This window comes from Notolepis coatsorum (genome assembly GCF_963971535.1).
Source record: "Notolepis coatsorum genome assembly, chromosome: 4".
Taxonomy (NCBI): Eukaryota; Metazoa; Chordata; class Actinopteri; order Aulopiformes; family Paralepididae; genus Notolepis; species Notolepis coatsorum.
Genome location: NC_140168.1, coordinates 115,849,588 through 115,875,700, shown reverse-complemented (window position 1 = coordinate 115,875,700; position 26,113 = coordinate 115,849,588). Strand labels below are relative to the sequence as shown.

At 48.8% G+C, this 26,113-nt stretch overlaps 1 protein-coding gene across 1 annotated transcript in view; it reads right to left on the bottom strand.

Moving 5' to 3' along the window:
• The window catches only part of LOC311226662 (uncharacterized protein), a 107,050-nt gene that overhangs the window by 21,365 nt on the left and 59,572 nt on the right, over window positions 1-26,113 (bottom strand). Inside the window, exons 4-6 of the mRNA XM_084312078.1 lie at window positions 25,550-25,680; window positions 22,969-23,201; window positions 13,370-13,530 (exon numbers count right to left, since the gene is read on the bottom strand). Of these exons, the coding sequence (XP_084168204.1) occupies window positions 13,370-13,530; window positions 22,969-23,201; window positions 25,550-25,680 (525 nt within the window). The remainder of the gene's footprint in view (window positions 1-13,369; window positions 13,531-22,968; window positions 23,202-25,549; window positions 25,681-26,113) is intronic.

The window sequence follows — 26,113 nt, the reverse complement described above, 5'->3', positions numbered from 1 at the left end:
ACACTAACCCACCTGGGGGGGGGGCATCTCTAGTTCAGACTGGTGACACTAACCCACCTGGGGGGGGGCATCTCTAGTTCAGACTGGTGACACTAACCCACCTGGGGGGGGGGGGCATCTCTAGTTCAGACTGGTGACACTAACTCACCTGGGGGGGGGGGGGGCATCTCTAGTTCAGACTGGTGACACTAACCCACCTGGGGGGGGGGGCATCTCTAGTTCAGACTGGTGACACTAACCCACCTGGGGGAGGGGGGGGGCATCTCTAGTTCAGACTGGTGACACTAACTCCACCTGGGGGGGGGGGGCATCTCTAGTTCAGACTGGTGACACTAACCCACCTGGGGGGGGGGCATCTCTAGTTCAGACTGGTGACACTAACCCACCTGGGGGGGGGGGCATCTCTAGTTCAGACTGGTGACACTAACTCACCTGGGGGGGGGCATCTCTAGTTCAGACTGGTGACACTAACTCCACCTGGGGGGGGGGCATCTCTAGTTCAGACTGGTGACACTAACCCACCTGGGGGGGGGGGGGCATCTCTAGTTCAGACTGGTGACACTAACCACCTGGGGGGGGGGGGCATCTCTAGTTCAGACTGGTGACACTAACCCACCTGGGGGGGGGGCATCTCTAGTTCAGACTGGTGACACTAACTCACCTGGGGGGGGGGGCATCTCTAGTTCAGACTGGTGACACTAACTCACCTGGGGGGGGGGGGCATCTCTAGTTCAGACTGGTGACACTAACCTCACCTGGGGGGGGGGCATCTCTAGTTCAGACTGGTGACACTAACCCACCTGGGGGGGGGCATCTCTAGTTCAGACTGGTGACACTAACTCACCTGGGGGGGGGGCATCTCTAGTTCAGACTGGTGACACTAACCCACCTGGGGGGGGGCATCTCTAGTTCAGACTGGTGACACTAACCCACCTGGGGGGGGGGCATCTCTAGTTCAGACTGGTGACACTAACCCACCTGGGGGGGGGGCATCTCTAGTTCAGACTGGTGACACTAACCTCACCTGGGGGGGGGGGGCATCTCTAGTTCAGACTGGTGACACTAACCCACCTGGGGGGGGGCATCTCTAGTTCAGACTGGTGACACTAACTCACCTGGGGGGGGGGCATCTCTAGTTCAGACTGGTGACACTAACTCACCTGGGGGGGGGGGCATCTCTAGTTCAGACTGGTGACACTAACCCACCTGGGGGGGGGCATCTCTAGTTCAGACTGGTGACACTAACCCACCTGGGGGGGGGGGCATCTCTAGTTCAGACTGGTGACACTAACTCACCTGGGGGGGGGCATCTCTAGTTCAGACTGGTGACACTAACCCACCTGGGGGGGGGGGGCATCTCTAGTTCAGACTGGTGACACTAACCCACCTGGGGGGGGGGCATCTCTAGTTCAGACTGGTGACACTAACCCACCTGGGGGGGGGGGCATCTCTAGTTCAGACTGGTGACACTAACCCACCTGGGGGGGGGGGGCATCTCTAGTTCAGACTGGTGACACTAACCCACCTGGGGGGGGGGGCATCTCTAGTTCAGACTGGTGACACTAACCCACCTGGGGGGGGGGCATCTCTAGTTCAGACTGGTGACACTAACTCACCTGGGGGGGGGGCATCTCTAGTTCAGACTGGTGACACTAACTCACCTGGGGGGGGGGGCATCTCTAGTTCAGACTGGTGACACTAACCTCACCTGGGGGGGGGGCATCTCTAGTTCAGACTGGTGACACTAACCCACCTGGGGGGGGGGGCATCTCTAGTTCAGACTGGTGACACTAACCCACCTGGGGGGGGGGGCATCTCTAGTTCAGACTGGTGACACTAACCCACCTGGGGGGGGGGGCATCTCTAGTTCAGACTGGTGACACTAACCTCACCTGGGGGGGGGGGGCATCTCTAGTTCAGACTGGTGACACTAACTCACCTGGGGGGGGGGGGGGCATCTCTAGTTCAGACTGGTGACACTAACCACCTGGGGGGGGGGCATCTCTAGTTCAGACTGGTGACACTAACTCACCTGGGGGGGGGGGGCATCTCTAGTTCAGACTGGTGACACTAACTCACCTGGGGGGGGGGGCATCTCTAGTTCAGACTGGTGACACTAACCCACCTGGGGGGGGGGGGCATCTCTAGTTCAGACTGGTGACACTAACTCCACCTGGGGGGGGGGGGCATCTCTAGTTCAGACTGGTGACACTAACCCACCTGGGGGGGGGGGGCATCTCTAGTTCAGACTGGTGACACTAACCCACCTGGGGGGGGGGCATCTCTAGTTCAGACTGGTGACACTAACTCACCTGGGGGGGGGGGCATCTCTAGTTCAGACTGGTGACACTAACCCACCTGGGGGGGGGGCATCTCTAGTTCAGACTGGTGACACTAACCCACCTGGGGGGGGGGGCATCTCTAGTTCAGACTGGTGACACTAACCCACCTGGGGGGGGCATCTCTAGTTCAGACTGGTGACACTAACTCACCTGGGGGGGGCATCTCTAGTTCAGACTGGTGACACTAACCCACCTGGGGGGGGGGGGCATCTCTAGTTCAGACTGGTGACACTAACCCACCTGGGGGGGGGCATCTCTAGTTCAGACTGGTGACACTAACTCCACCTGGGGGGGGGGCATCTCTAGTTCAGACTGGTGACACTAACTCCACCTGGGGGGGGGGCATCTCTAGTTCAGACTGGTGACACTAACTCACCTGGGGGGGGGGGGCATCTCTAGTTCAGACTGGTGACACTAACCCACCTGGGGGGGGGGCATCTCTAGTTCAGACTGGTGACACTAACTCACCTGGGGGGGGGGGGCATCTCTAGTTCAGACTGGTGACACTAACCCACCTGGGGGGGGGGGCATCTCTAGTTCAGACTGGTGACACTAACTCACCTGGGGGGGGGCATCTCTAGTTCAGACTGGTGACACTAACTCACCTGGGGGGGGCATCTCTAGTTCAGACTGGTGACACTAACCCACCTGGGGGGGGGCATCTCTAGTTCAGACTGGTGACACTAACCCACCTGGGGGGGGGGCATCTCTAGTTCAGACTGGTGACACTAACTCACCTGGGGGGGGGGCATCTCTAGTTCAGACTGGTGACACTAACCCACCTGGGGGGGGGGGGGCATCTCTAGTTCAGACTGGTGACACTAACCCACCTGGGGGGGGGCATCTCTAGTTCAGACTGGTGACACTAACCACCTGGGGGGGGGGCATCTCTAGTTCAGACTGGTGACACTAACCCACCTGGGGGGGGGGGGCATCTCTAGTTCAGACTGGTGACACTAACCCACCTGGGGGGGGGGGGCATCTCTAGTTCAGACTGGTGACACTAACCCACCTGGGGGGGGGGGGCATCTCTAGTTCAGACTGGGTGACACTAACTCACCTGGGGGGGGGGGGGGGCATCTCTAGTTCAGACTGGTGACACTAACCCACCTGGGGGGGGGGGCATCTCTAGTTCAGACTGGTGACACTAACTCACCTGGGGGGGGGGGCATCTCTAGTTCAGACTGGTGACACTAACCTCACCTGGGGGGGGGCATCTCTAGTTCAGACTGGTGACACTAACTCACCTGGGGGGGGGGCATCTCTAGTTCAGACTGGTGACACTAACCCACCTGGGGGGGGGCATCTCTAGTTCAGACTGGTGACACTAACTCACCTGGGGGGGGGGGGCATCTCTAGTTCAGACTGGTGACACTAACCCACCTGGGGGGGGGGGCATCTCTAGTTCAGACTGGTGACACTAACCTCACCTGGGGGGGGGGCATCTCTAGTTCAGACTGGTGACACTAACTCACCTGGGGGGGGGGGCATCTCTAGTTCAGACTGGTGACACTAACCCACCTGGGGGGGGGCATCTCTAGTTCAGACTGGTGACACTAACCCACCTGGGGGGGGGGCATCTCTAGTTCAGACTGGTGACACTAACTCACCTGGGGGGGGGGCATCTCTAGTTCAGACTGGTGACACTAACCCACCTGGGGGGGGGGCATCTCTAGTTCAGACTGGTGACACTAACTCACCTGGGGGGGGGGGCATCTCTAGTTCAGACTGGTGACACTAACCCACCTGGGGGGGGGCATCTCTAGTTCAGACTGGTGACACTAACCCACCTGGGGGGGGGGCATCTCTAGTTCAGACTGGTGACACTAACCCACCTGGGGGGGGGCATCTCTAGTTCAGACTGGTGACACTAACTCCACCTGGGGGGGGGGCATCTCTAGTTCAGACTGGTGACACCAACTCACCTGGGGGGGGGGCATCTCTAGTTCAGACTGGTGACACTAACCCACCTGGGGGGGGGGGCATCTCTAGTTCAGACTGGTGACACTAACCCACCTGGGGGGGGGCATCTCTAGTTCAGACTGGTGACACTAACCCACCTGGGGGGGGCATCTCTATTTCAGACTGGTGACACTAACTCACCTGGGGGGGGGCATCTCTAGTTCAGACTGGTGACACTAACCCACCTGGGGGGGGGGCATCTCTAGTTCAGACTGGTGACACTAACTCACCTGGGGGGGGGGGCATCTCTAGTTCAGACTGGTGACACTAACCCACCTGGGGGGGGGCATCTCTAGTTCAGACTGGTGACACTAACCCACCTGGGGGGGGGGGGGGGCATCTCTAGTTCAGACTGGTGACACTAACCCACCTGGGGGGGGGGCATCTCTAGTTCAGACTGGTGACACTAACTCACCTGGGGGGGGGGCATCTCTAGTTCAGACTGGTGACACTAACTCACCTGGGGGGGGGGGGCATCTCTAGTTCAGACTGGTGACACTAACCCACCTGGGGGGGGGGGCAGCATCTCTAGTTCAGACTGGTGACACTAACCCACCTGGGGGGGGGGGGGCATCTCTAGTTCAGACTGGTGACACTAACCCACCTGGGGGGGGGCATCTCTAGTTCAGACTGGTGACACTAACCCACCTGGGGGGGGGGGGGCATCTCTAGTTCAGACTGGTGACACTAACCCACCTGGGGGGGGCATCTCTAGTTCAGACTGGTGACACTAACTCCACCTGGGGGGGGGGCATCTCTAGTTCAGACTGGTGACACTAACTCACCTGGGGGGGGGGGGCATCTCTAGTTCAGACTGGTGACACTAACCCACCTGGGGGGGGGCATCTCTAGTTCAGACTGGTGACACTAACTCACCTGGGGGGGGGGCATCTCTAGTTCAGACTGGTGACACTAACCCACCTGGGGGGGGGGGGGCATCTCTAGTTCAGACTGGTGACACTAACCCACCTGGGGGGGGGGCATCTCTAGTTCAGACTGGTGACACTAACTCACCTGGGGGGGGGGGGGCATCTCTAGTTCAGACTGGTGACACTAACTCACCTGGGGGGGGGCATCTCTAGTTCAGACTGGTGACACTAACCCACCTGGGGGGGGGCATCTCTAGTTCAGACTGGTGACACTAACTCACCTGGGGGGGGGGGGCATCTCTAGTTCAGACTGGTGACACTAACTCACCTGGGGGGGGGCATCTCTAGTTCAGACTGGTGACACTAACTCACCTGGGGGGGGGGGCATCTCTAGTTCAGACTGGTGACACTAACCCACCTGGGGGGGGGCATCTCTAGTTCAGACTGGTGACACTAACTCACCTGGGGGGGGGGCATCTCTAGTTCAGACTGGTGACACTAACCCACCTGGGGGGGGGCATCTCTAGTTCAGACTGGTGACACTAACTCACCTGGGGGGGGGCATCTCTAGTTCAGACTGGTGACACTAACTCACCTGGGGGGGGGCATCTCTAGTTCAGACTGGTGACACTAACCCACCTGGGGGGGGGCATCTCTAGTTCAGACTGGTGACACTAACCCACCTGGGGGGGGGGGCATCTCTAGTTCAGACTGGTGACACTAACTCACCTGGGGGGGGGCATCTCTAGTTCAGACTGGTGACACTAAACCCACCTGGGGGGGGGGCATCTCTAGTTCAGACTGGTGACACTAACTCACCTGGGGGGGGGGCATCTCTAGTTCAGACTGGTGACACTAACCCACCTGGGGGGGGGGGCATCTCTAGTTCAGACTGGTGACACTAACCCACCTGGGGGGGGGGCATCTCTAGTTCAGACTGGTGACACTAACCCACCTGGGGGGGGGGCATCTCTAGTTCAGACTGGGTGACACTAACCCACCTGGGGGGGGGGGGCATCTCTAGTTCAGACTGGTGACACTAACTCACCTGGGGGGGGGGGCATCTCTAGTTCAGACTGGTGACACTAACCCACCTGGGGGGGGGGGGCATCTCTAGTTCAGACTGGTGACACTAACCCACCTGGGGGGGGGCATCTCTAGTTCAGACTGGTGACACTAACCCACCTGGGGGGGGGCATCTCTAGTTCAGACTGGTGACACTAACTCACCTGGGGGGGGGGGCATCTCTAGTTCAGACTGGTGACACTAACCCACCTGGGGGGGGGGCATCTCTAGTTCAGACTGGTGACACTAACCCACCTGGGGGGGGGCATCTCTAGTTCAGACTGGTGACACTAACCCACCTGGGGGGGGGGGGGCATCTCTAGTTCAGACTGGTGACACTAACCCACCTGGGGGGGGGCATCTCTAGTTCAGACTGGTGACACTAACTCACCTGGGGGGGGGGGGGGCATCTCTAGTTCAGACTGGTGACACTAACTCACCTGGGGGGGGGCATCTCTAGTTCAGACTGGTGACACTAACCCACCTGGGGGGGGGGGGGGCATCTCTAGTTCAGACTGGTGACACTAACCCACCTGGGGGGGGGGGGGCATCTCTAGTTCAGACTGGTGACACTAACCCACCTGGGGGGGGGCATCTCTAGTTCAGACTGGTGACACTAACCCACCTGGGGGGGGGGGGCATCTCTAGTTCAGACTGGTGACACTAACCCACCTGGGGGGGGGGCATCTCTAGTTCAGACTGGTGACACTAACCCCGACCTGGGGGGGGGGGCATCTCTAGTTCAGACTGGTGACACTAACTCACCTGGGGGGGGGGCATCTCTAGTTCAGACTGGTGACACTAACCCACCTGGGGGGGGGCATCTCTAGTTCAGACTGGTGACACTAACTCACCTGGGGGGGGGGGCATCTCTAGTTCAGACTGGTGACACTAACCCACCTGGGGGGGGGGGGCATCTCTAGTTCAGACTGGTGACACTAACCCACCTGGGGGGGGGCATCTCTAGTTCAGACTGGTGACACTAACTCACCTGGGGGGGGGGGCATCTCTAGTTCAGACTGGTGACACTAACTCACCTGGGGGGGGGCATCTCTAGTTCAGACTGGTGACACTAACTCACCTGGGGGGGGGGGCATCTCTAGTTCAGACTGGTGACACTAACCCACCTGGGGGGGGGCATCTCTAGTTCAGACTGGTGACACTAACTCACCTGGGGGGGGGGCATCTCTAGTTCAGACTGGTGACACTAACTCACCTGGGGGGGGGCATCTCTAGTTCAGACTGGTGACACTAACCCACCTGGGGGGGGGCATCTCTAGTTCAGACTGGTGACACTAACCCACCTGGGGGGGGGGCATCTCTAGTTCAGACTGGTGACACTAACTCACCTGGGGGGGGGGGCATCTCTAGTTCAGACTGGTGACACTAACCCACCTGGGGGGGGGGCATCTCTAGTTCAGACTGGTGACACTAACTCACCTGGGGGGGGGGCATCTCTAGTTCAGACTGGTGACACTAACCCACCTGGGGGGGGGGCATCTCTAGTTCAGACTGGTGACACTAACCCACCTGGGGGGGGGGCATCTCTAGTTCAGACTGGTGACACTAACCCACCTGGGGGGGGGGCATCTCTAGTTCAGACTGGTGACACTAACTCACCTGGGGGGGGGGGGGGCATCTCTAGTTCAGACTGGTGACACTAACTCACCTGGGGGGGGGGCATCTCTAGTTCAGACTGGTGACACTAACCCACCTGGGGGGGGGGGGGGGCATCTCTAGTTCAGACTGGTGACACTAACCCACCTGGGGGGGGGGGGCATCTCTAGTTCAGACTGGTGACACTAACCCACCTGGGGGGGGGGCATCTCTAGTTCAGACTGGTGACACTAACCCACCTGGGGGGGGGGGCATCTCTAGTTCAGACTGGTGACACTAACCCACCTGGGGGGGGGGGCATCTCTAGTTCAGACTGGTGACACTAACCCGACTGGGGGGGGGGCATCTCTAGTTTCAGACTGGTGACACTAACTCACCTGGGGGGGGGCATCTCTAGTTCAGACTGGTGACACTAACCCACCTGGGGGGGGCATCTCTAGTTCAGACTGGTGACACTAACTCACCTGGGGGGGGGGGCATCTCTAGTTCAGACTGGTGACACTAACCCACCTGGGGGGGGGGGCATCTCTAGTTCAGACTGGTGACACTAACCCACCTGGGGGGGGCATCTCTAGTTCAGACTGGTGACACTAACTCACCTGGGGGGGGGGGGCATCTCTAGTTCAGACTGGTGACACTAACTCACCTGGGGGGGGGCATCTCTAGTTCAGACTGGTGACACTAACCCACCTGGGGGGGGGGCATCTCTAGTTCAGACTGGTGACACTAACCCACCTGGGGGGGGGGCATCTCTAGTTCAGACTGGTGACACTAACTCACCTGGGGGGGGGGGGCATCTCTAGTTCAGACTGGTGACACTAACCCACCTGGGGGGGGCATCTCTAGTTCAGACTGGTGACACTAATCCACCTGGGGGGGGGGCATCTCTAGTTCAGACTGGTGACACTAACTCACCTGGGGGGGGGGCATCTCTAGTTCAGACTGGTGACACTAACCCACCTGGGGGGGGGCATCTCTAGTTCAGACTGGTGACACTAACTCACCTGGGGGGGGGGCATCTCTAGTTCAGACTGGTGACACTAACCCACCTGGGGGGGGGGGGCATCTCTAGTTCAGACTGGTGACACTAACCCACCTGGGGGGGGGGGCATCTCTAGTTCAGACTGGTGACACTAACTCACCTGGGGGGGGGGGGCATCTCTAGTTCAGACTGGTGACACTAACTCACCTGGGGGGGGCATCTCTAGTTCAGACTGGTGACACTAACCCACCTGGGGGGGGGCATCTCTAGTTCAGACTGGTGACACTAACTCACCTGGGGGGGGGGGCATCTCTAGTTCAGACTGGTGACACTAACTCACCTGGGGGGGGGGCATCTCTAGTTCAGACTGGTGACACTAACTCACCTGGGGGGGGGGGGCATCTCTAGTTCAGACTGGTGACACTAACCCACCTGGGGGGGGGCATCTCTAGTTCAGACTGGTGACACTAACTCACCTGGGGGGGGGGCATCTCTAGTTCAGACTGGTGACACTAACCCACCTGGGGGGGGGGCATCTCTAGTTCAGACTGGTGACACTAACTCACCTGGGGGGGGGCATCTCTAGTTCAGACTGGTGACACTAACTCACCTGGGGGGGGCATCTCTAGTTCAGACTGGTGACACTAACCCACCTGGGGGGGGGCATCTCTAGTTCAGACTGGTGACACTAACCCACCTGGGGGGGGGGGGCATCTCTAGTTCAGACTGGTGACACTAACTCACCTGGGGGGGGCATCTCTAGTTCAGACTGGTGACACTAACCCACCTGGGGGGGGGGGCATCTCTAGTTCAGACTGGTGACACTAACTCACCTGGGGGGGGGGGCATCTCTAGTTCAGACTGGTGACACTAACCCACCTGGGGGGGGGGCATCTCTAGTTCAGACTGGTGACACTAACCCACCTGGGGGGGGGGGCATCTCTAGTTCAGACTGGTGACACTAACCCACCTGGGGGGGGGCATCTCTAGTTCAGACTGGTGACACTAACCCACCTGGGGGGGGGGGCATCTCTAGTTCAGACTGGTGACACTAACTCACCTGGGGGGGGGCATCTCTAGTTCAGACTGGTGACACTAACCCACCTGGGGGGGGGGGCATCTCTAGTTCAGACTGGTGACACTAACCCACCTGGGGGGGGCATCTCTAGTTCAGACTGGTGACACTAACCCACCTGGGGGGGGGCATCTCTAGTTCAGACTGGTGACACTAACTCACCTGGGGGGGGGGCATCTCTAGTTCAGACTGGTGACACTAACCCACCTGGGGGGGGGCATCTCTAGTTCAGACTGGTGACACTAACCCACCTGGGGGGGGCATCTCTAGTTCAGATTGGTGACACTAACCCACCTGGGGGGGGGGGGGCATCTCTAGTTCAGACTGGTGACACTAACCCACCTGGGGGGGGGCATCTCTAGTTCAGACTGGTGACACTAACTCACCTGGGGGGGGGGGGGCATCTCTAGTTCAGACTGGTGACACTAACTCACCTGGGGGGGGGCATCTCTAGTTCAGACTGGTGACACTAACCCACCTGGGGGGGGGGGGGCATCTCTAGTTCAGACTGGTGACACTAACCCACCTGGGGGGGGGGGGGCATCTCTAGTTCAGACTGGTGACACTAACCCACCTGGGGGGGGGCATCTCTAGTTCAGACTGGTGACACTAACCCACCTGGGGGGGGGGGCATCTCTAGTTCAGACTGGTGACACTAACCCACCTGGGGGGGGGGCATCTCTAGTTCAGACTGGTGACACTAACCCGACTGGGGGGGGGGGCATCTCTAGTTCAGACTGGTGACACTAACTCACCTGGGGGGGGGGCATCTCTAGTTCAGACTGGTGACACTAACCCACCTGGGGGGGGCATCTCTAGTTCAGACTGGTGACACTAACTCACCTGGGGGGGGGGGCATCTCTAGTTCAGACTGGTGACACTAACCCACCTGGGGGGGGGGCATCTCTAGTTCAGACTGGTGACACTAACCCACCTGGGGGGGGGCATCTCTAGTTCAGACTGGTGACACTAACTCACCTGGGGGGGGGGGCATCTCTAGTTCAGACTGGTGACACTAACTCACCTGGGGGGGGCATCTCTAGTTCAGACTGGTGACACTAACTCACCTGGGGGGGGGGCATCTCTAGTTCAGACTGGTGACACTAACCCACCTGGGGGGGGGCATCTCTAGTTCAGACTGGTGACACTAACTCACCTGGGGGGGGGGCATCTCTAGTTCAGACTGGTGACACTAACTCACCTGGGGGGGGGCATCTCTAGTTCAGACTGGTGACACTAACCCACCTGGGGGGGGGGCATCTCTAGTTCAGACTGGTGACACTAACCCACCTGGGGGGGGGGCATCTCTAGTTCAGACTGGTGACACTAACTCACCTGGGGGGGGGGGCATCTCTAGTTCAGACTGGTGACACTAACCCACCTGGGGGGGGGGCATCTCTAGTTCAGACTGGTGACACTAACTCACCTGGGGGGGGGGCATCTCTAGTTCAGACTGGTGACACTAACCCACCTGGGGGGGGGCATCTCTAGTTCAGACTGGTGACACTAACCCACCTGGGGGGGGGGCATCTCTAGTTCAGACTGGTGACACTAACCCACCTGGGGGGGGGGGCATCTCTAGTTCAGACTGGTGACACTAACTCACCTGGGGGGGGGGGGGCATCTCTAGTTCAGACTGGTGACACTAACTCACCTGGGGGGGGGGCATCTCTAGTTCAGACTGGTGACACTAACCCACCTGGGGGGGGGGGGGCATCTCTAGTTCAGACTGGTGACACTAACCCACCTGGGGGGGGGGGGCATCTCTAGTTCAGACTGGTGACACTAACCCACCTGGGGGGGGGCATCTCTAGTTCAGACTGGTGACACTAACCCACCTGGGGGGGGGGGCATCTCTAGTTCAGACTGGTGACACTAACCCACCTGGGGGGGGGGGGCATCTCTAGTTCAGACTGGTGACACTAACCCGACTGGGGGGGGGGGCATCTCTAGTTCAGACTGGTGACACTAACTCACCTGGGGGGGGGGCATCTCTAGTTCAGACTGGTGACACTAACCCACCTGGGGGGGGGCATCTCTAGTTCAGACTGGTGACACTAACTCACCTGGGGGGGGGGCATCTCTAGTTCAGACTGGTGACACTAACCCACCTGGGGGGGGGGCATCTCTAGTTCAGACTGGTGACACTAACCCACCTGGGGGGGGGCATCTCTAGTTCAGACTGGTGACACTAACTCACCTGGGGGGGGGGGGCATCTCTAGTTCAGACTGGTGACACTAACTCACCTGGGGGGGGGCATCTCTAGTTCAGACTGGTGACACTAACTCACCTGGGGGGGGGCATCTCTAGTTCAGACTGGTGACACTAACCCACCTGGGGGGGGGCATCTCTAGTTCAGACTGGTGACACTAACTCACCTGGGGGGGGGGCATCTCTAGTTCAGACTGGTGACACTAACTCACCTGGGGGGGGCATCTCTAGTTCAGACTGGTGACACTAACCCACCTGGGGGGGGGCATCTCTAGTTCAGACTGGTGACACTAACCCACCTGGGGGGGGGGCATCTCTAGTTCAGACTGGTGACACTAACTCACCTGGGGGGGGGGCATCTCTAGTTCAGACTGGTGACACTAACCCACCTGGGGGGGGGGCATCTCTAGTTCAGACTGGTGACACTAACTCACCTGGGGGGGGGCATCTCTAGTTCAGACTGGTGACACTAACCCACCTGGGGGGGGGCATCTCTAGTTCAGACTGGTGACACTAACCCACCTGGGGGGGGGCATCTCTAGTTCAGACTGGTGACACTAACCCACCTGGGGGGGGGGGGGGCATCTCTAGTTCAGACTGGTGACACTAACTCACCTGGGGGGGGGGCATCTCTAGTTCAGACTGGTGACACTAACCCACCTGGGGGGGGGGCATCTCTAGTTCAGACTGGTGACACTAACTCACCTGGGGGGGGGGCATCTCTAGTTCAGACTGGTGACACTAACTCACCTGGGGGGGGCATCTCTAGTTCAGACTGGTGACACTAACTCACCTGGGGGGGGGGGCATCTCTAGTTCAGACTGGTGACACTAACCCACCTGGGGGGGGGGGGGGCATCTCTAGTTCAGACTGGTGACACTAACCCACCTGGGGGGGGGCATCTCTAGTTCAGACTGGTGACACTAACCCACCTGGGGGGGGACATCTCTAGTTCAGACTGGTGACACTAACCCACCTGGGGGGGGGGGCATCTCTAGTTCAGACTGGTGACACTAACCCACCTGGGGGGGGGCATCTCTAGTTCAGACTGGTGACACTAACCCACCTGGGGGGGGGGGCATCTCTAGTTCAGACTGGTGACACTAACCCACCTGGGGGGCATCTCTAGTTCAGACTGGTGACACTAACTCACCTGGGGGGGGGGCATCTCTAGTTCAGACTGGTGACACTAACTCACCTGGGGGGGGGGGGCATCTCTAGTTCAGACTGGTGACACTAACCCACCTGGGGGGGGGTGCAGGCCGGCATGGAGCTCCCAGTCTGTCCCCAGCAGGTCGAAGAAGTCTGTGGCTCGGGCCGCAGCCTCCCAGTCCCCGTCCTGCAGACCGTCTCCAATCACCATCTCACAGACCGTCTTCAGGGCCGTCTTCACTGCCAGCGGGGGTCTGAGAGACCAGAGACATTACAGAGACATTACAGAGACATTACAGAGACATTACAGAGACATTACAGAGAGGTCTGAGAGACCAGAGACATTACAGAGACATTACAGAGACATTACAGAGACATTACAGAGAGGTCTGAGAGACCAGAGACATTACAGAGACATTACAGAGAGGTCCGAGAGACCAGAGACATTACAGAGACATTACAGAGACATTACAGAGACATTACAGAGAGGTCCGAGAGACCAGAGACATTACAGAGACATTACAGAGACATTACAGAGAGGTCTGATAGACCAGAGACATTACAGAGACATTACAGAGACATTACAGAGACATTACTGAGAGACCAGAGACATTACAGAGACATTACAGAGACATTACAGAGACATTACAGAGACATTACAGAGAGGTCTGAGAGACCAGAGACATTACAGAGACATTACAGAGACATTACAGAGACATTACAGAGACATTACAGAGACATTACTGAGACATTACAGAGACATTACAGAGAGGTCTGAGAGACCAGAGACATTACAGAGACATTACAGAGACATTACAGAGACATTACAGAGACAGTACAGAGAGGTCTGAGAGACCAGAGACATTACAGAGACATTACAGAGACATTACAGAGACATTACAGAGAGGTCTGAGAGACCAGAGACATTACAGAGACATTACAGAGACATTACAGAGACATTACAGACATTACAGAGAGGTCTGAGAGACCAGAGACATTACAGAGACATTATAGAGACATTACAGATACATTACTGAGAGGTCTGAGAGACCAGAGACATTACAGAGACATTACAGAGACATTACAGAGACATTACAGAGACATTACAGAGACATTACAGAGACATTACAGAGAGGTCTGAGAGACCAGAGACATTACAGAGACATTACAGAGACATTACAGAGACATTACAGAGACATTACAGAGAGGTCTGAGAGACCAGAGACATTACAGAGACATTACAGAGACATTACAGAGACATTACAGAGACATTACAGAGAGGTCTGAGAGACCAGAGACATTACAGAGACATTACAGAGACATTACAGAGACATTACAGAGAGGTCCGAGAGACCAGAGACATTACAGAGACATTACAGAGACATTACAGAGAGGTCTGAGAGACCAGAGACATTACAGAGACATTACAGAGACATTACAGAGACATTACAGAGACATTACAGAGACATTACAGAGACATTACAGAGACATTACAGAGAGGTCTGAGAGACCAGAGACATTACAGAGACATTACAGAGACATTACAGAGACATTACAGAGAGGTCTGAGAGACCAGAGACATTACAGAGAAGTCTGAGAGACCAGAGACATTACAGAGACATTACAGAGACATTACAGAGAGGTCTGAGAGACCATAGACATTACAGAGACATTATAGAGACATTACAGAGAGGTCTGAGAGACCATAGACATTACAGAGACATTATAGAGACATTACAGAGAGGTCTGAGAGACCAGAGACATTACAGAGACATTACAGAGACATTACAGAGAGGTCTGAGAGACCAGAGACATTACAGAGACATTACAGAGACATTACAGAGACATTACAGAGAGGTCTGAGAGACCAGAGACATTACAGAGACATTACAGAGACATTACAGAGACATTACAGAGACATTACAGAGACATTACAGAGACATTACAGAGACATTACAGAGAGGTCTGAGAGACCAGAGACATTACAGAGACATTACAGAGACATTACAGAGACATTACAGAGACATTACAGAGACATTACAGAGACATTACAGAGAGGTCTGAGAGACCAGAGACATTACAGAGACATTACAGAGACATTACAGAGACATTACAGAGACATTACAGAGACATTACAGAGAGGTCTGAGAGACCATAGACATTACAGAGACATTATAGAGAGACCCTCCTGTCTCCGGCTGTCTCGTAATGACCGGAGTGTTGAACGTCCCGCGATTAAGACGGGGAGGACGCGACCCTCTTTGCGCCGCCCCTGTGCCTCAAATAGATCCGCTATCAGCTCTATCTTTTATCTTTCAAAATGTTCAGTTGCTATTAGCTCTATCTTAAATTTTTCAAAATGTCCAGTTGCTATTGCATGCACTCATCTGTGTTTCACTACACACATGAGTGCATGCTTACCAACTGTCCGTCTGCAACACTACTATCACCGACATCTAAGAAGGGAGATCCCCCCTTGAACGGCCCTTCTAAGGTTTCTCTCCTCCACACTGCCTGTGGTGCATTTTTTCCTATTGTTAGGTTTTAGTGAGTTTTTCCTTACCTTCGTGTGGGGTATGTCTGGGAGTGCTTGCATTCTTTCATTTATTTTGAATTTATTTTAAATTTGTTGTTATGTTTCTTCTTGACTTGTCCCCATGGGGACATTAACGTGTGTTGTTTGATTTGATTTGAGTCTGCTGACATTATAGCGACATTATAGAGAGGTCTGCTGACATTATAGAGACATTATAGAGACATTATAGAGAGGTCTGCTGACATTATAGCGACATTATAGAGAGGTCTGCTGACATTATAGAGACATTATAGAGACATTATAGAGAGGTCTGCTGACATTATAGAGACATTATAGAGAGGTCTGCTGACATTATAGAGACATTATAGAGAGGTCTGCTGACATTATAGAGACATTATAGAGAGGTCTGCTGACATTATAGAGACATTATAGAGAGGTCTGCTGACATTATAGAGAGGTCTGCTGACATTATAGAGACATTATAGAGAGGTCTGCTGACATTATAGAGACATTATAGAGACATTATAGAGACATTATAGAGAGGTCTGCTGACATTATAGAGACATTATAGAGACAGTATAGAGAGGTCTGCTGACATTATAGAGACATTATAGAGACATTATAGAGACATTATAGAGAGGTCTGCTGACATTATAGAGACATTATAGAGAGGTCTGCTGACATTATAGAGACATTATAGAGAGGTCTGCTGACATTATAGAGACATTATAGAGAGGTCTGCTGACATTATAGAGACATTATAGAGAGGTCTGCTGACATTATAGAGACATTATAGAGACATTATAGAGAGGTCTGCTGACATTATAGAGACATTATAGAGACATTATAGAGAGGTCTGCTGACATTATAGAGACATTATAGAGACATTATAGAGAGGTCTGCTGACATTATAGAGACATTATAGAGACATTATAGAGAGGTCTGCTGACATTATAGACATTATAGAGACATTATAGAGACATTATAGAGACATTATAGAGAGGTCTGCTGACATTATAGAGACATTATAGAGAGGTCTGCTGACATTATAGAGACATTATAGAGAGGTCTGCTGACATTATAGAGACATTATAGAGACATTATAGAGACATTATAGAGAGGTCTGCTGACATTATAGAGACATTATAGAGAGGTCTGCTGACATTATAGAGACATTATAGAGAGGTCTGCTGACATTATAGAGACATTATAGAGAGGTCTGCTGACATTATAGAGACATTATAGAGACATTATAGAGACATTATAGAGAGGTCTGCTCACACAGAATACAACACTGCTTCTTCTTCGGAGCTTATAATCACAGCTGGAGACGTGAAGTCTATGCTTTACTGCCCCCCAGAGGTAGAGGTCAGACTGTTATTCATTTAAAGTCAGACTGACTGATCGTTATTTATTAATTAAATTTGACTGACAGATTGTTAGTTATTAATTCAATTTCAGACTCACAGCTTGTCATTTATTAATTTAATTTCAGAAGGACAGATCATTAGTTATTAATTTAATTAAACTGACAAATCGTTCGTTATAAATTGTATTTGACTGACAGCTCATTAGTTATTAATTTGCCGTCGCTTTTTTATCCACCATTTCACTGTAGCTGTAATTAACACATGGCTTCAGTGTCCTCCAATGACATCACTGGGGGACATATTGAAACTCAATAATGTGACGACATGATCAAATTACACTGCATGTGGCAGCGGAGAGAAAACATTATGAGGTGCATTAAAGAAATGTTTCAAAAAGACAATGATTACTTCTTCAGAATTAACTAGAAGCTAATGGTTCGGTTTGGAAGATGTCCTAGAAGTGGAAGCTGGGTAATAATATGTGTGAATATAATATAATATATAAAGAGCCGGAAGCCTCCCAGTACATTCTGTCAACTTGGTCTTAGCTGATCACTTTGTTAGTTCATTTAATCCTTTTGTGAAACGTTTCTCTCTATGTTGAATAAGTTATTAATGTGTCTCTCTATGTTGAATAAGTTATTAATGTTTCTCTCTATGTTGAATGAGTTATTAATGTTTCTCTCTATGTTGAATGAGTTATTAATGTTTATCTCTATGTTGAATAAGTTATTAATGTTTCTCTCTATGTTGAATGAGTTATTAATGTTTCTCTCTATGTTGAATGAGTTATTAATGTTTCTCTCTATGTTGAATAAGTTATTAATGTTTCTCTCTATGTTGAATGAGTTATTAATGTTTCTCTCTATGTTGAATAAGTTATTAATGTGTCTCTCTATGTTGAATGAGTTATTAATGTTTCTCTCTGTTGAATGAGTTATTAATGTTTCTCTCTATGTTGAATAAGTTATTAATGTTTCTCTCTATGTTGAATGAGTTATTAATGTTTCTCTCTATGTTGAATGAGTTATTAATGTTTCTCTCTATGTTGAATAAGTTATTAATGTTTCTCTCTATGTTGAATGAGTTATTAATGTTTCTCTCTATGTTGAATAAGTTATTAATGTTTCTCTCTATGTTGAATAAGTTATTAATGTTTCTCTCTATGTTGAATAAGTTATTAATGTTTCTCTCTATGTTGAATGAGTTATTAATGTTTCTCTCTATGTTGAATAAGTTATTAATGTTTCTCTCTATGTTGAATAAGTTATTAATGTTTCTCTCTATGTTGAATAAGTTATTAATGTTTCTCTCTATGTTGAATAAGTTATTAATGTTTCTCTCTATGTTGAATGAGTTATTTATGTTTCTCTCTATGTTGAATGAGTTATTAATGTTTCTCTCTATGTTGAATAAGTTATTAATGTTTCTCTCTATGTTGAATAAGTTATTAATGTTTCTCTCTATGTTGAATAAGTTATTAATGTTTCTCTCTATGTTGAATAAGTTATTAATGTTTCTCTCTATGTTGAATAAGTTATTAATGTTTCTCTCTATGTTGAATAAGTTATTAATGTGTCTCTCTATGTTGAATAAGTTATTAATGTTTCTCTCTATGTTGAATGAGTTATTAATGTTTCTCTCTATGTTGAATAAGTTATTCATGTTTCTCTCTATGTTGAATAAGTTATTAATGTTTATCTCTATGTTGAATAAGTTATTAATGTTTCTCTCTATGTTGAATGAGTTATTAATGTTTCTCTCTATGTTGAATGAGTTATTAATGTTTCTCTCTATGTTGAATGAGTTATTAATGTTTCTCTCTATGTTGAATAAGTTATTAATGTTTCTCTCTATGTTGAATGAGTTATTAATGTTTCTCTCTATGTTGAATAAGTTATTAATGTTTCTCTCTATGTTGAATACGTTATTAATGTTTCTCTCTATGTTGAATGAGTTATTAATGTTTCTCTCTGTTGAATGAGTTATTAATGTTTCTCTCTATGTTGAATGAGTTATTAATGTTTCTCTCTATGTTGAATAAGTTATTCATGTTTCTCTCTATGTTGAATTAGTTATTAATGTTTATCTCTATGTTGAATAAGTTATTAATGTTTCTCTCTATGTTGAATAAGTTATTAATGTTTCTCTCTATGTTGAATGAGTTATTAATGTTTCTCTCTATGTTGAATAAGTTATTAATGTGTCTCTCTATGTTGAATGAGTTATTAATGTGTCTCTCTATGTTGAATAAGTTATTAATGTTTCTCTCTATGTTGAATGAGTTATTAATGTTTATCTCTATGTTGAATGAGTTATTAATGTTTCTCTCTATGTTGAATAAGTTATTAATGTGTCTCTCTATGTTGAATAAGTTATTAATGTTTCTCTCTATGTTGAATGAGTTATTAATGTTTATCTCTATGTTGAATGAGTTATTAATGTTTCTCTCGATGTTGAATAAGTTATTAATGTTTCTCTCTATGTTGAATAAGTTATTAATGTTTCTCTCTATGTTGAATAAGTTATTAATGTTTCTCTCTATGTTGAATAAGTTATTAATGTGTCTCTCTATGTTGAATGAGTTATTAATGTGTCTCTCTATGTTGAATAAGTTATTAATGTTTATCTCTATGTTGAATGAGTTATTAATGTGTCTCTCTATGTTGAATAAGTTATTTATGTTTCTCTCTATGTTGAATAAGTTATTAATGTTTCTCTCTATGTTGAATACGTTATTAATGTTTCTCTCTATGTTGAATGAGTTATTAATGTTTCTCTCTATGTTGAATAAGTTATTAACACTTTGGTTGCCTAAGGTTAAATTAATGATATACCATAGATTGCCAGCGCTATTTGTCTATGGAGAAAGTCCCCTTCTTTGCAGGGCTATAACTTTTTAAATTCTATTGCTACATTGCCATTATTAGGGCCCATTCAAAGTCCTATATGTATTGTTCATTGTGTAGCAACGTTAAACTTTTTCATTCACATATTCATAGTAAAGTATGGTCTAATGTATAAGTATGTTTTCATCTCTTTCTGCAGCTTTCTCCAGAACGTGATATATAGCCCCAAATGCATTATATTGATGATGAAATACAGTTTGATGGCAATCAGCGCGATATAAAAAATTCCAACTAGACGTACTTCTAGAAGTTACTACACGTCATCTGATGTTGACCGGATGGGCGAGGGGGCGTTTATAATTCCGTGGGCAGCGTTATACCAATCATCTAATGTGGGTCAAATGTTGATAATATCAGTTATTATCGAAGACGGTAACGTTACACGCTGAAACTCACCCCAGTCTCCGCGCGCCGTTGGGCGATCATCGTCGAGTAGAAATTTTATCATTATGGGATATATTATTACCCGGTCCATCTCCAGCTTGTATAATGGTATATACGTCCAAATCATGTTGTTTATCGAGTTATTGGCAATCGATCGCTATGTAGAGTGACGAGCTAGAGTCACGGGACATGTACCGAGTGGCCGGAAGCAATACGGACGTCTAGCAAAACCTCTAGTGCGCTTCCTGTTAAGCGTTTGCGCCGATCGGCCACCAGATGGCGCTCCTGAACCGCCAGAGAGCTCAGTGGGTCCTGCTGGTGAATCTCAGGCCAGCGGAGGGACATTATGAATCCGATCGCAGATTTTTGAAATATTGATATAAAGACGACGTACAGCGTCCCCCGGCAACTTTAGCATGGCCAGCAAAGACGTCTAAAGACGCCCCCTGGCAGTCAAAGTGTTAATGTTTCTCTCTATGTTGAATAAGTTATTAATGTTTCTCTCTATGTTGAATAAGTTATTAATGTTTCTCTCTATGTTGAATGAGTTATTAATGTTTCTCTCTATGTTGAATAAGTTATTAATGTTTCTCTCTATGTTGAATAAGTTATTAATGTTTCTCTCTATGTTGAATGAGTTATTAATGTTTCTCTCTATGTTGAATAAGTTATTAATGTTTCTCTCTATGTTGAATAAGTTATTAATGTGTCTCTCTATGTTGAATGAGTTATTAATGTTTCTCTCTATGTTGAATAAGTTATTAATGTTTCTCTCTATGTTGAATGAGTTATTAATGTTTCTCTCTATGTTGAATAAGTTATTAATGTTTCTCTCTATGTTGAATAAGTTATTAATGTTTATCTCTATGTTGAATGAGTTATTAATGTTTCTCTCTATGTTGAATAAGTTATTAATGTTTCTCTCTATGTTGAATGAGTTATTAATGTTTCTCTCTATGTTGAATGAGTTATTAATGTTTCTCTCTATGTTGAATAAGTTATTAATGTTTCTCTCTATGTTGAATAAGTTATTCATGTTTCTCTCTATGTTGAATAAGTTATTAATGTGTCTCTCTATGTTGAATGAGTTATTAATGTTTCTCTCTATGTTGAATAAGTTATTAATGTTTCTCTCTATGTTGAATGAGTTATTAATGTGTCTCTCTATGTTGAATGAGTTATTAATGTTTCTCTCTATGTTGAATAAGTTATTAATGTTTATCTCTATGTTGAATAAGTTATTAATGTTTCTCTCTATGTTGAATAAGTTATTAATGTGTCTCTCTATGTTGAATGAGTTATTCATGTTTCTCTCTGTTGAATGAGTTATTTATGTTTCTCTCTATGTTGAATGAGTTATTAATGTTTCTCTCTATGTTGAATGAGTTATTAATGTTTATCTCTATGTTGAATGAGTTATTCATGTTTCTCTCTTTGTTGAATGAGTTATTAACACTTTAATCGCCGAAGACGCTGGGCAGCGTCTTTGATATCAATATTTCAAAAATCTGTGATCGAAATCATATTTCTCCCCCGGAGACATGATATGTACTGTTGAGCCCCTCTCAACTCTCCAACGGTTCAAGAGCGCCATCTGGTGGCCGATCGGCGGATCGCCCAAACAGGAAGTGATGCGGATGAAGTGGTGCTCACCCATATTTCGTCCGGGCACTCGCTATCGTTAGCGGGACTCCATCTTGACACACTGGACATCGATCGGTTGCAAATAACTAGATAAACAACATGATTTGGACGTATATACTATTATACAACCTGGAAATGGATCGGATATTTCTACATCCCATAATAGGAATATTTCAGTTCCACGCTCATCGTCCAACGGCGCGAGGAAGATACGGTAAGATCCAGCGTTATTTTCCAACGCGTTCTATACTAACTGCTCTAATGATCATATCACCCACACTAGATGAATGATATAACGTTGGCCACGGAATTATAAACGACCCCCCGCCCATCCGGTCAACATCAGATCATACTTAGTAACTCCTAGAAGCACGTCCAGTTGACATTTTTTATCTCGCACAGATTCCCATCAAACTGTATTTCATCATCAATATAATGCATTTGGGGCTATAAATCAAGTTCTGGAGAAAGCTGCAGAAAACGATAAAAACATACTTTAGACCGTATTTTAGTATGAATATGTGAATGAAAAAGTATAACGTTGCTACACCATGAACAATAGATATAGGACGTTGAATGGGCCATAGTAATGTCAATTTAGCAATACAATTTAAAAAGTTATAGCCCTGCAAAGAAGGGGAACTTCTCCATGTTAAATAGGGCTGGCGAGGGATGGTAAATTATGAATTTAACCCTGGCGATCAAAGTGTTAATGTTTCTCTCTATGTTGAATGAGTTATTAATGTTTCTCTCTATGTTGAATGAGTTATTAATGTTTCTCTCTATCTATGATATCTATCAATCTATCCGTCTGCCTGTCCATCTCAAGGACAGCTTGAGTAATGGTACCTGTTGCCACGGTAACCGGATGCCTTCTTGGCGGCCTCCACGGCGAGCTTCAGCCGGGCTGGTACCAGGAGGTCCTGCAGGCTGCGCAGGTTAGAGTCCAGGGATTTAGCAGCCAGCAGGAAACGAGCCAGTTCTCTCATCTTCTGACTCACGTAGTCGTACTTCATCTGGTCGCCATCTTGACTACCAAGCAACCGATTCCCATATTTACAAATCAGAGCATCCGACTTTACCTGGTGGAGGAGAGAAAACAATCGCTGTCACTTCATAAATGATTGTGCTCATCGCAATGATGAACTATATAACCAAAAACAAACAGTACGGCTCTGGGACTTGTAGTTCCATGACTTGTTGGCTATGAGCTTGAATCTGGCGTTGGCTGGATGGACCATACTTGCATTGTTGGGTTTTGGTATTTTCGTAGGCTATGTTGACAATAAGAGTATTACACCGGCCTTATCCTTTAGCCAGGATATTAGCTAGTATCTGGAAGATGAATGTTCATATAAACACCATATCCTGAATAAGACCTTAACCACAATATTGGCTAGTATCTGGAATATTAATGTACATATAAACACCTTATTCCATTTGCATGTTCTTGGTATCTAGGGACATCTATAGACCTCAGGGAATGTATTCCCAGTGTCAGAAATATTGTGTCTGTTACTATGCTTGAGTAAATTGTAATGAAGCAAGGGAGAATATAATTATATTAAAATGTCATCTTTGACTGTGAATAACACCATGCTAACAATGACCAAAAGCTAAAAGATGCCACTGAGCACATTCAGCTACTTCTTGAGAACAAGTATAGTAAAAATCTAAGCAAATTAACAAAGGGCAGATCATTTACAGTTTTTTTTGTAGATACAGTACTGAATTTTGACATCCGGACACATGCAATATGAAATAAATATGACTATAGAATATGAAATGCCAGGCGGCTGGGTGGCGTAGCGGAGATTGCGCTCGTCACCAATGCAAGAGACTCTGGTATCGAATCCCAGTCTCAGCATTGCCTTCGGCTTGGGCCAGCCGTCGTACTGGCTCATTTGGCAAAGTCAAGTCAAGTCAGTTTTATTTGTATAGCACATTTCCAGGCAGCGGCAGCTGACACCAAAGTGCTTCACAAGCAAGTTGATAAAAACAAATTAGTGTGAGGCAAGGTATAAGATTAAAAGAAAGAAAAAAAAACATAGCAAAGCAATGAAAGCAACAAAAACAAACAGTATGGTGCAAGATATAGGATTAAAAACATAATAAAGCAATGAAAGTAATAAAAACTGGTAGGACACAGTAAAACAAAGAGGATAGAAGGGCCAGGGGTCTAGTGGTGGTTAAGTAGGGGGGAAGGCCAAGGAGAACAGGTAGGTTTTCAGGAGTGATTTAAAAGCCTGTACGGTCTGGGCAGTCTGTACGCTGAGGGGGAGGCTGTTCCACAGTCTAGGCGCTGCGGTGGAGAAAGCTCTGTCTCCCCTAGTTTTGAGCCTGGTTCTGGGTACCACCAATAGCATCTGGTCAGCTGATCTGAGGGATCGGTGGGGGGTGTGGCGGTGCAGGAGCTCGGACAGATAGGAGGGAGCCGTGCCATTTAATGATTTAAAAACATTTAGTGCTAATTTAAAATCGATCCTGAAGCTAATAGGCAGCCAGTGGAGCGAGGCCAAAACTGGGCTGATGTGTTCGTATTTTCTTGTTTTGGTGAGGAGGCGCGCGGGTGGAAGTCGATGGGTGGGGATTGGACGTTGTGGACAGCGACCCCTACAGGTCGGTTGGGAGACGCCTGCACAGCAGAGACAGGAAGTATCGGGGGCAGCGTGAGCCTCCCACACGTTACTCCTCACCACCGAGAGTCCACGCTGTCTAGTGAAAAGATGCGACAGGCTGCCTCCTCGTGTGCCGGAGGGAACGCGTGATGCAAGGCTTCTATCCTCCCTACAACCGACCAGTGGGGGGCATAGTCGAGCAACGTTCAAGACAGGGGAGGGGAGAATTGGATACACGAAATTGGGATGGGAGAAAAATATAAAATAAGGAGAAAAAGTGGATAAAAAAAAAGAATATGAAATGCCAGGCATAAAATAGATTTATAGGGTCAAGTGATACATTATTTGAAAGGCCAAGATCTCCTCTATTCCAATACCAGTGTTAAATCTGGATGTAGTACCACCAGGCGCCGGGTAGAGGGCAGCAAAGACGTGAATTAAATCTCACTGCAAGTACAGTTACTTCCGGATTATGTCCATAGCTCCGGATTGAGACGCCGTTTTTTCCTAGACGTTCACAGAAAGGTAAAGAAACAATATACGTTGTATTTTATGGCAATAACATTGAGGTTTGTTTGACCCGTGAGATATAAACACAACATTCCAGTCAATGCTTGTAAGAAAAAGAAAATGTCTTCGTCGGCGGCTGGTATGAGCTGGGTAGTGTAGTTTTATGAATTTTAGACGTTCATCGATTGTTTGTATTTGAACCGTGGCGAGTCTGAAACCCACCAGGCTCATCACAATACATTCTTTGAATTATTAATTATGGATTCTTATACATGTAAGATGAGTCTAGGGTCAGAGGTCACCTCGAAGGAGACCTTGTCTTGGTGCATGCGGTGGATGATCTCGCTGCATCTCTCCGAGGCTCCTCCTGAGATGGGCAGGAGGCGGGACGACGCGGCCTGGACACGCCTCCTCTTCCTGGACTGCTCTGTGCCTGATCAAATATACAAGACATGTACGTGAATATAACCCTCATTTATATTATTCAAAAGAGGTCCCTGGGTGAGCCATAAAGAGGCATGTTGCAGTCCTTCTGTTGTGATTATCACATGTCCTCCTCACAACATGTTAGTTACATGTCTGATTATCACATGTCCTCCTCACAACATGTTAGTTACATGTCTGATTATCACATGTCCTCCTCACAACATGTTAGTTACATGTCTGATTATCACATGTCCTCCTCACAACATGTTAGTTACATGTCTGATTATCACATGTCCTCCTCACAACATGTTAGTTACATGTCTGATTATCACATGTCCTCCTCACAACAACATGTTAGTTACATGTCTGATTATCACATGTCCTCCTCACAACATGTTAGTTACATGTCTGATTATCACATGTCCTCCTCACAACAACAT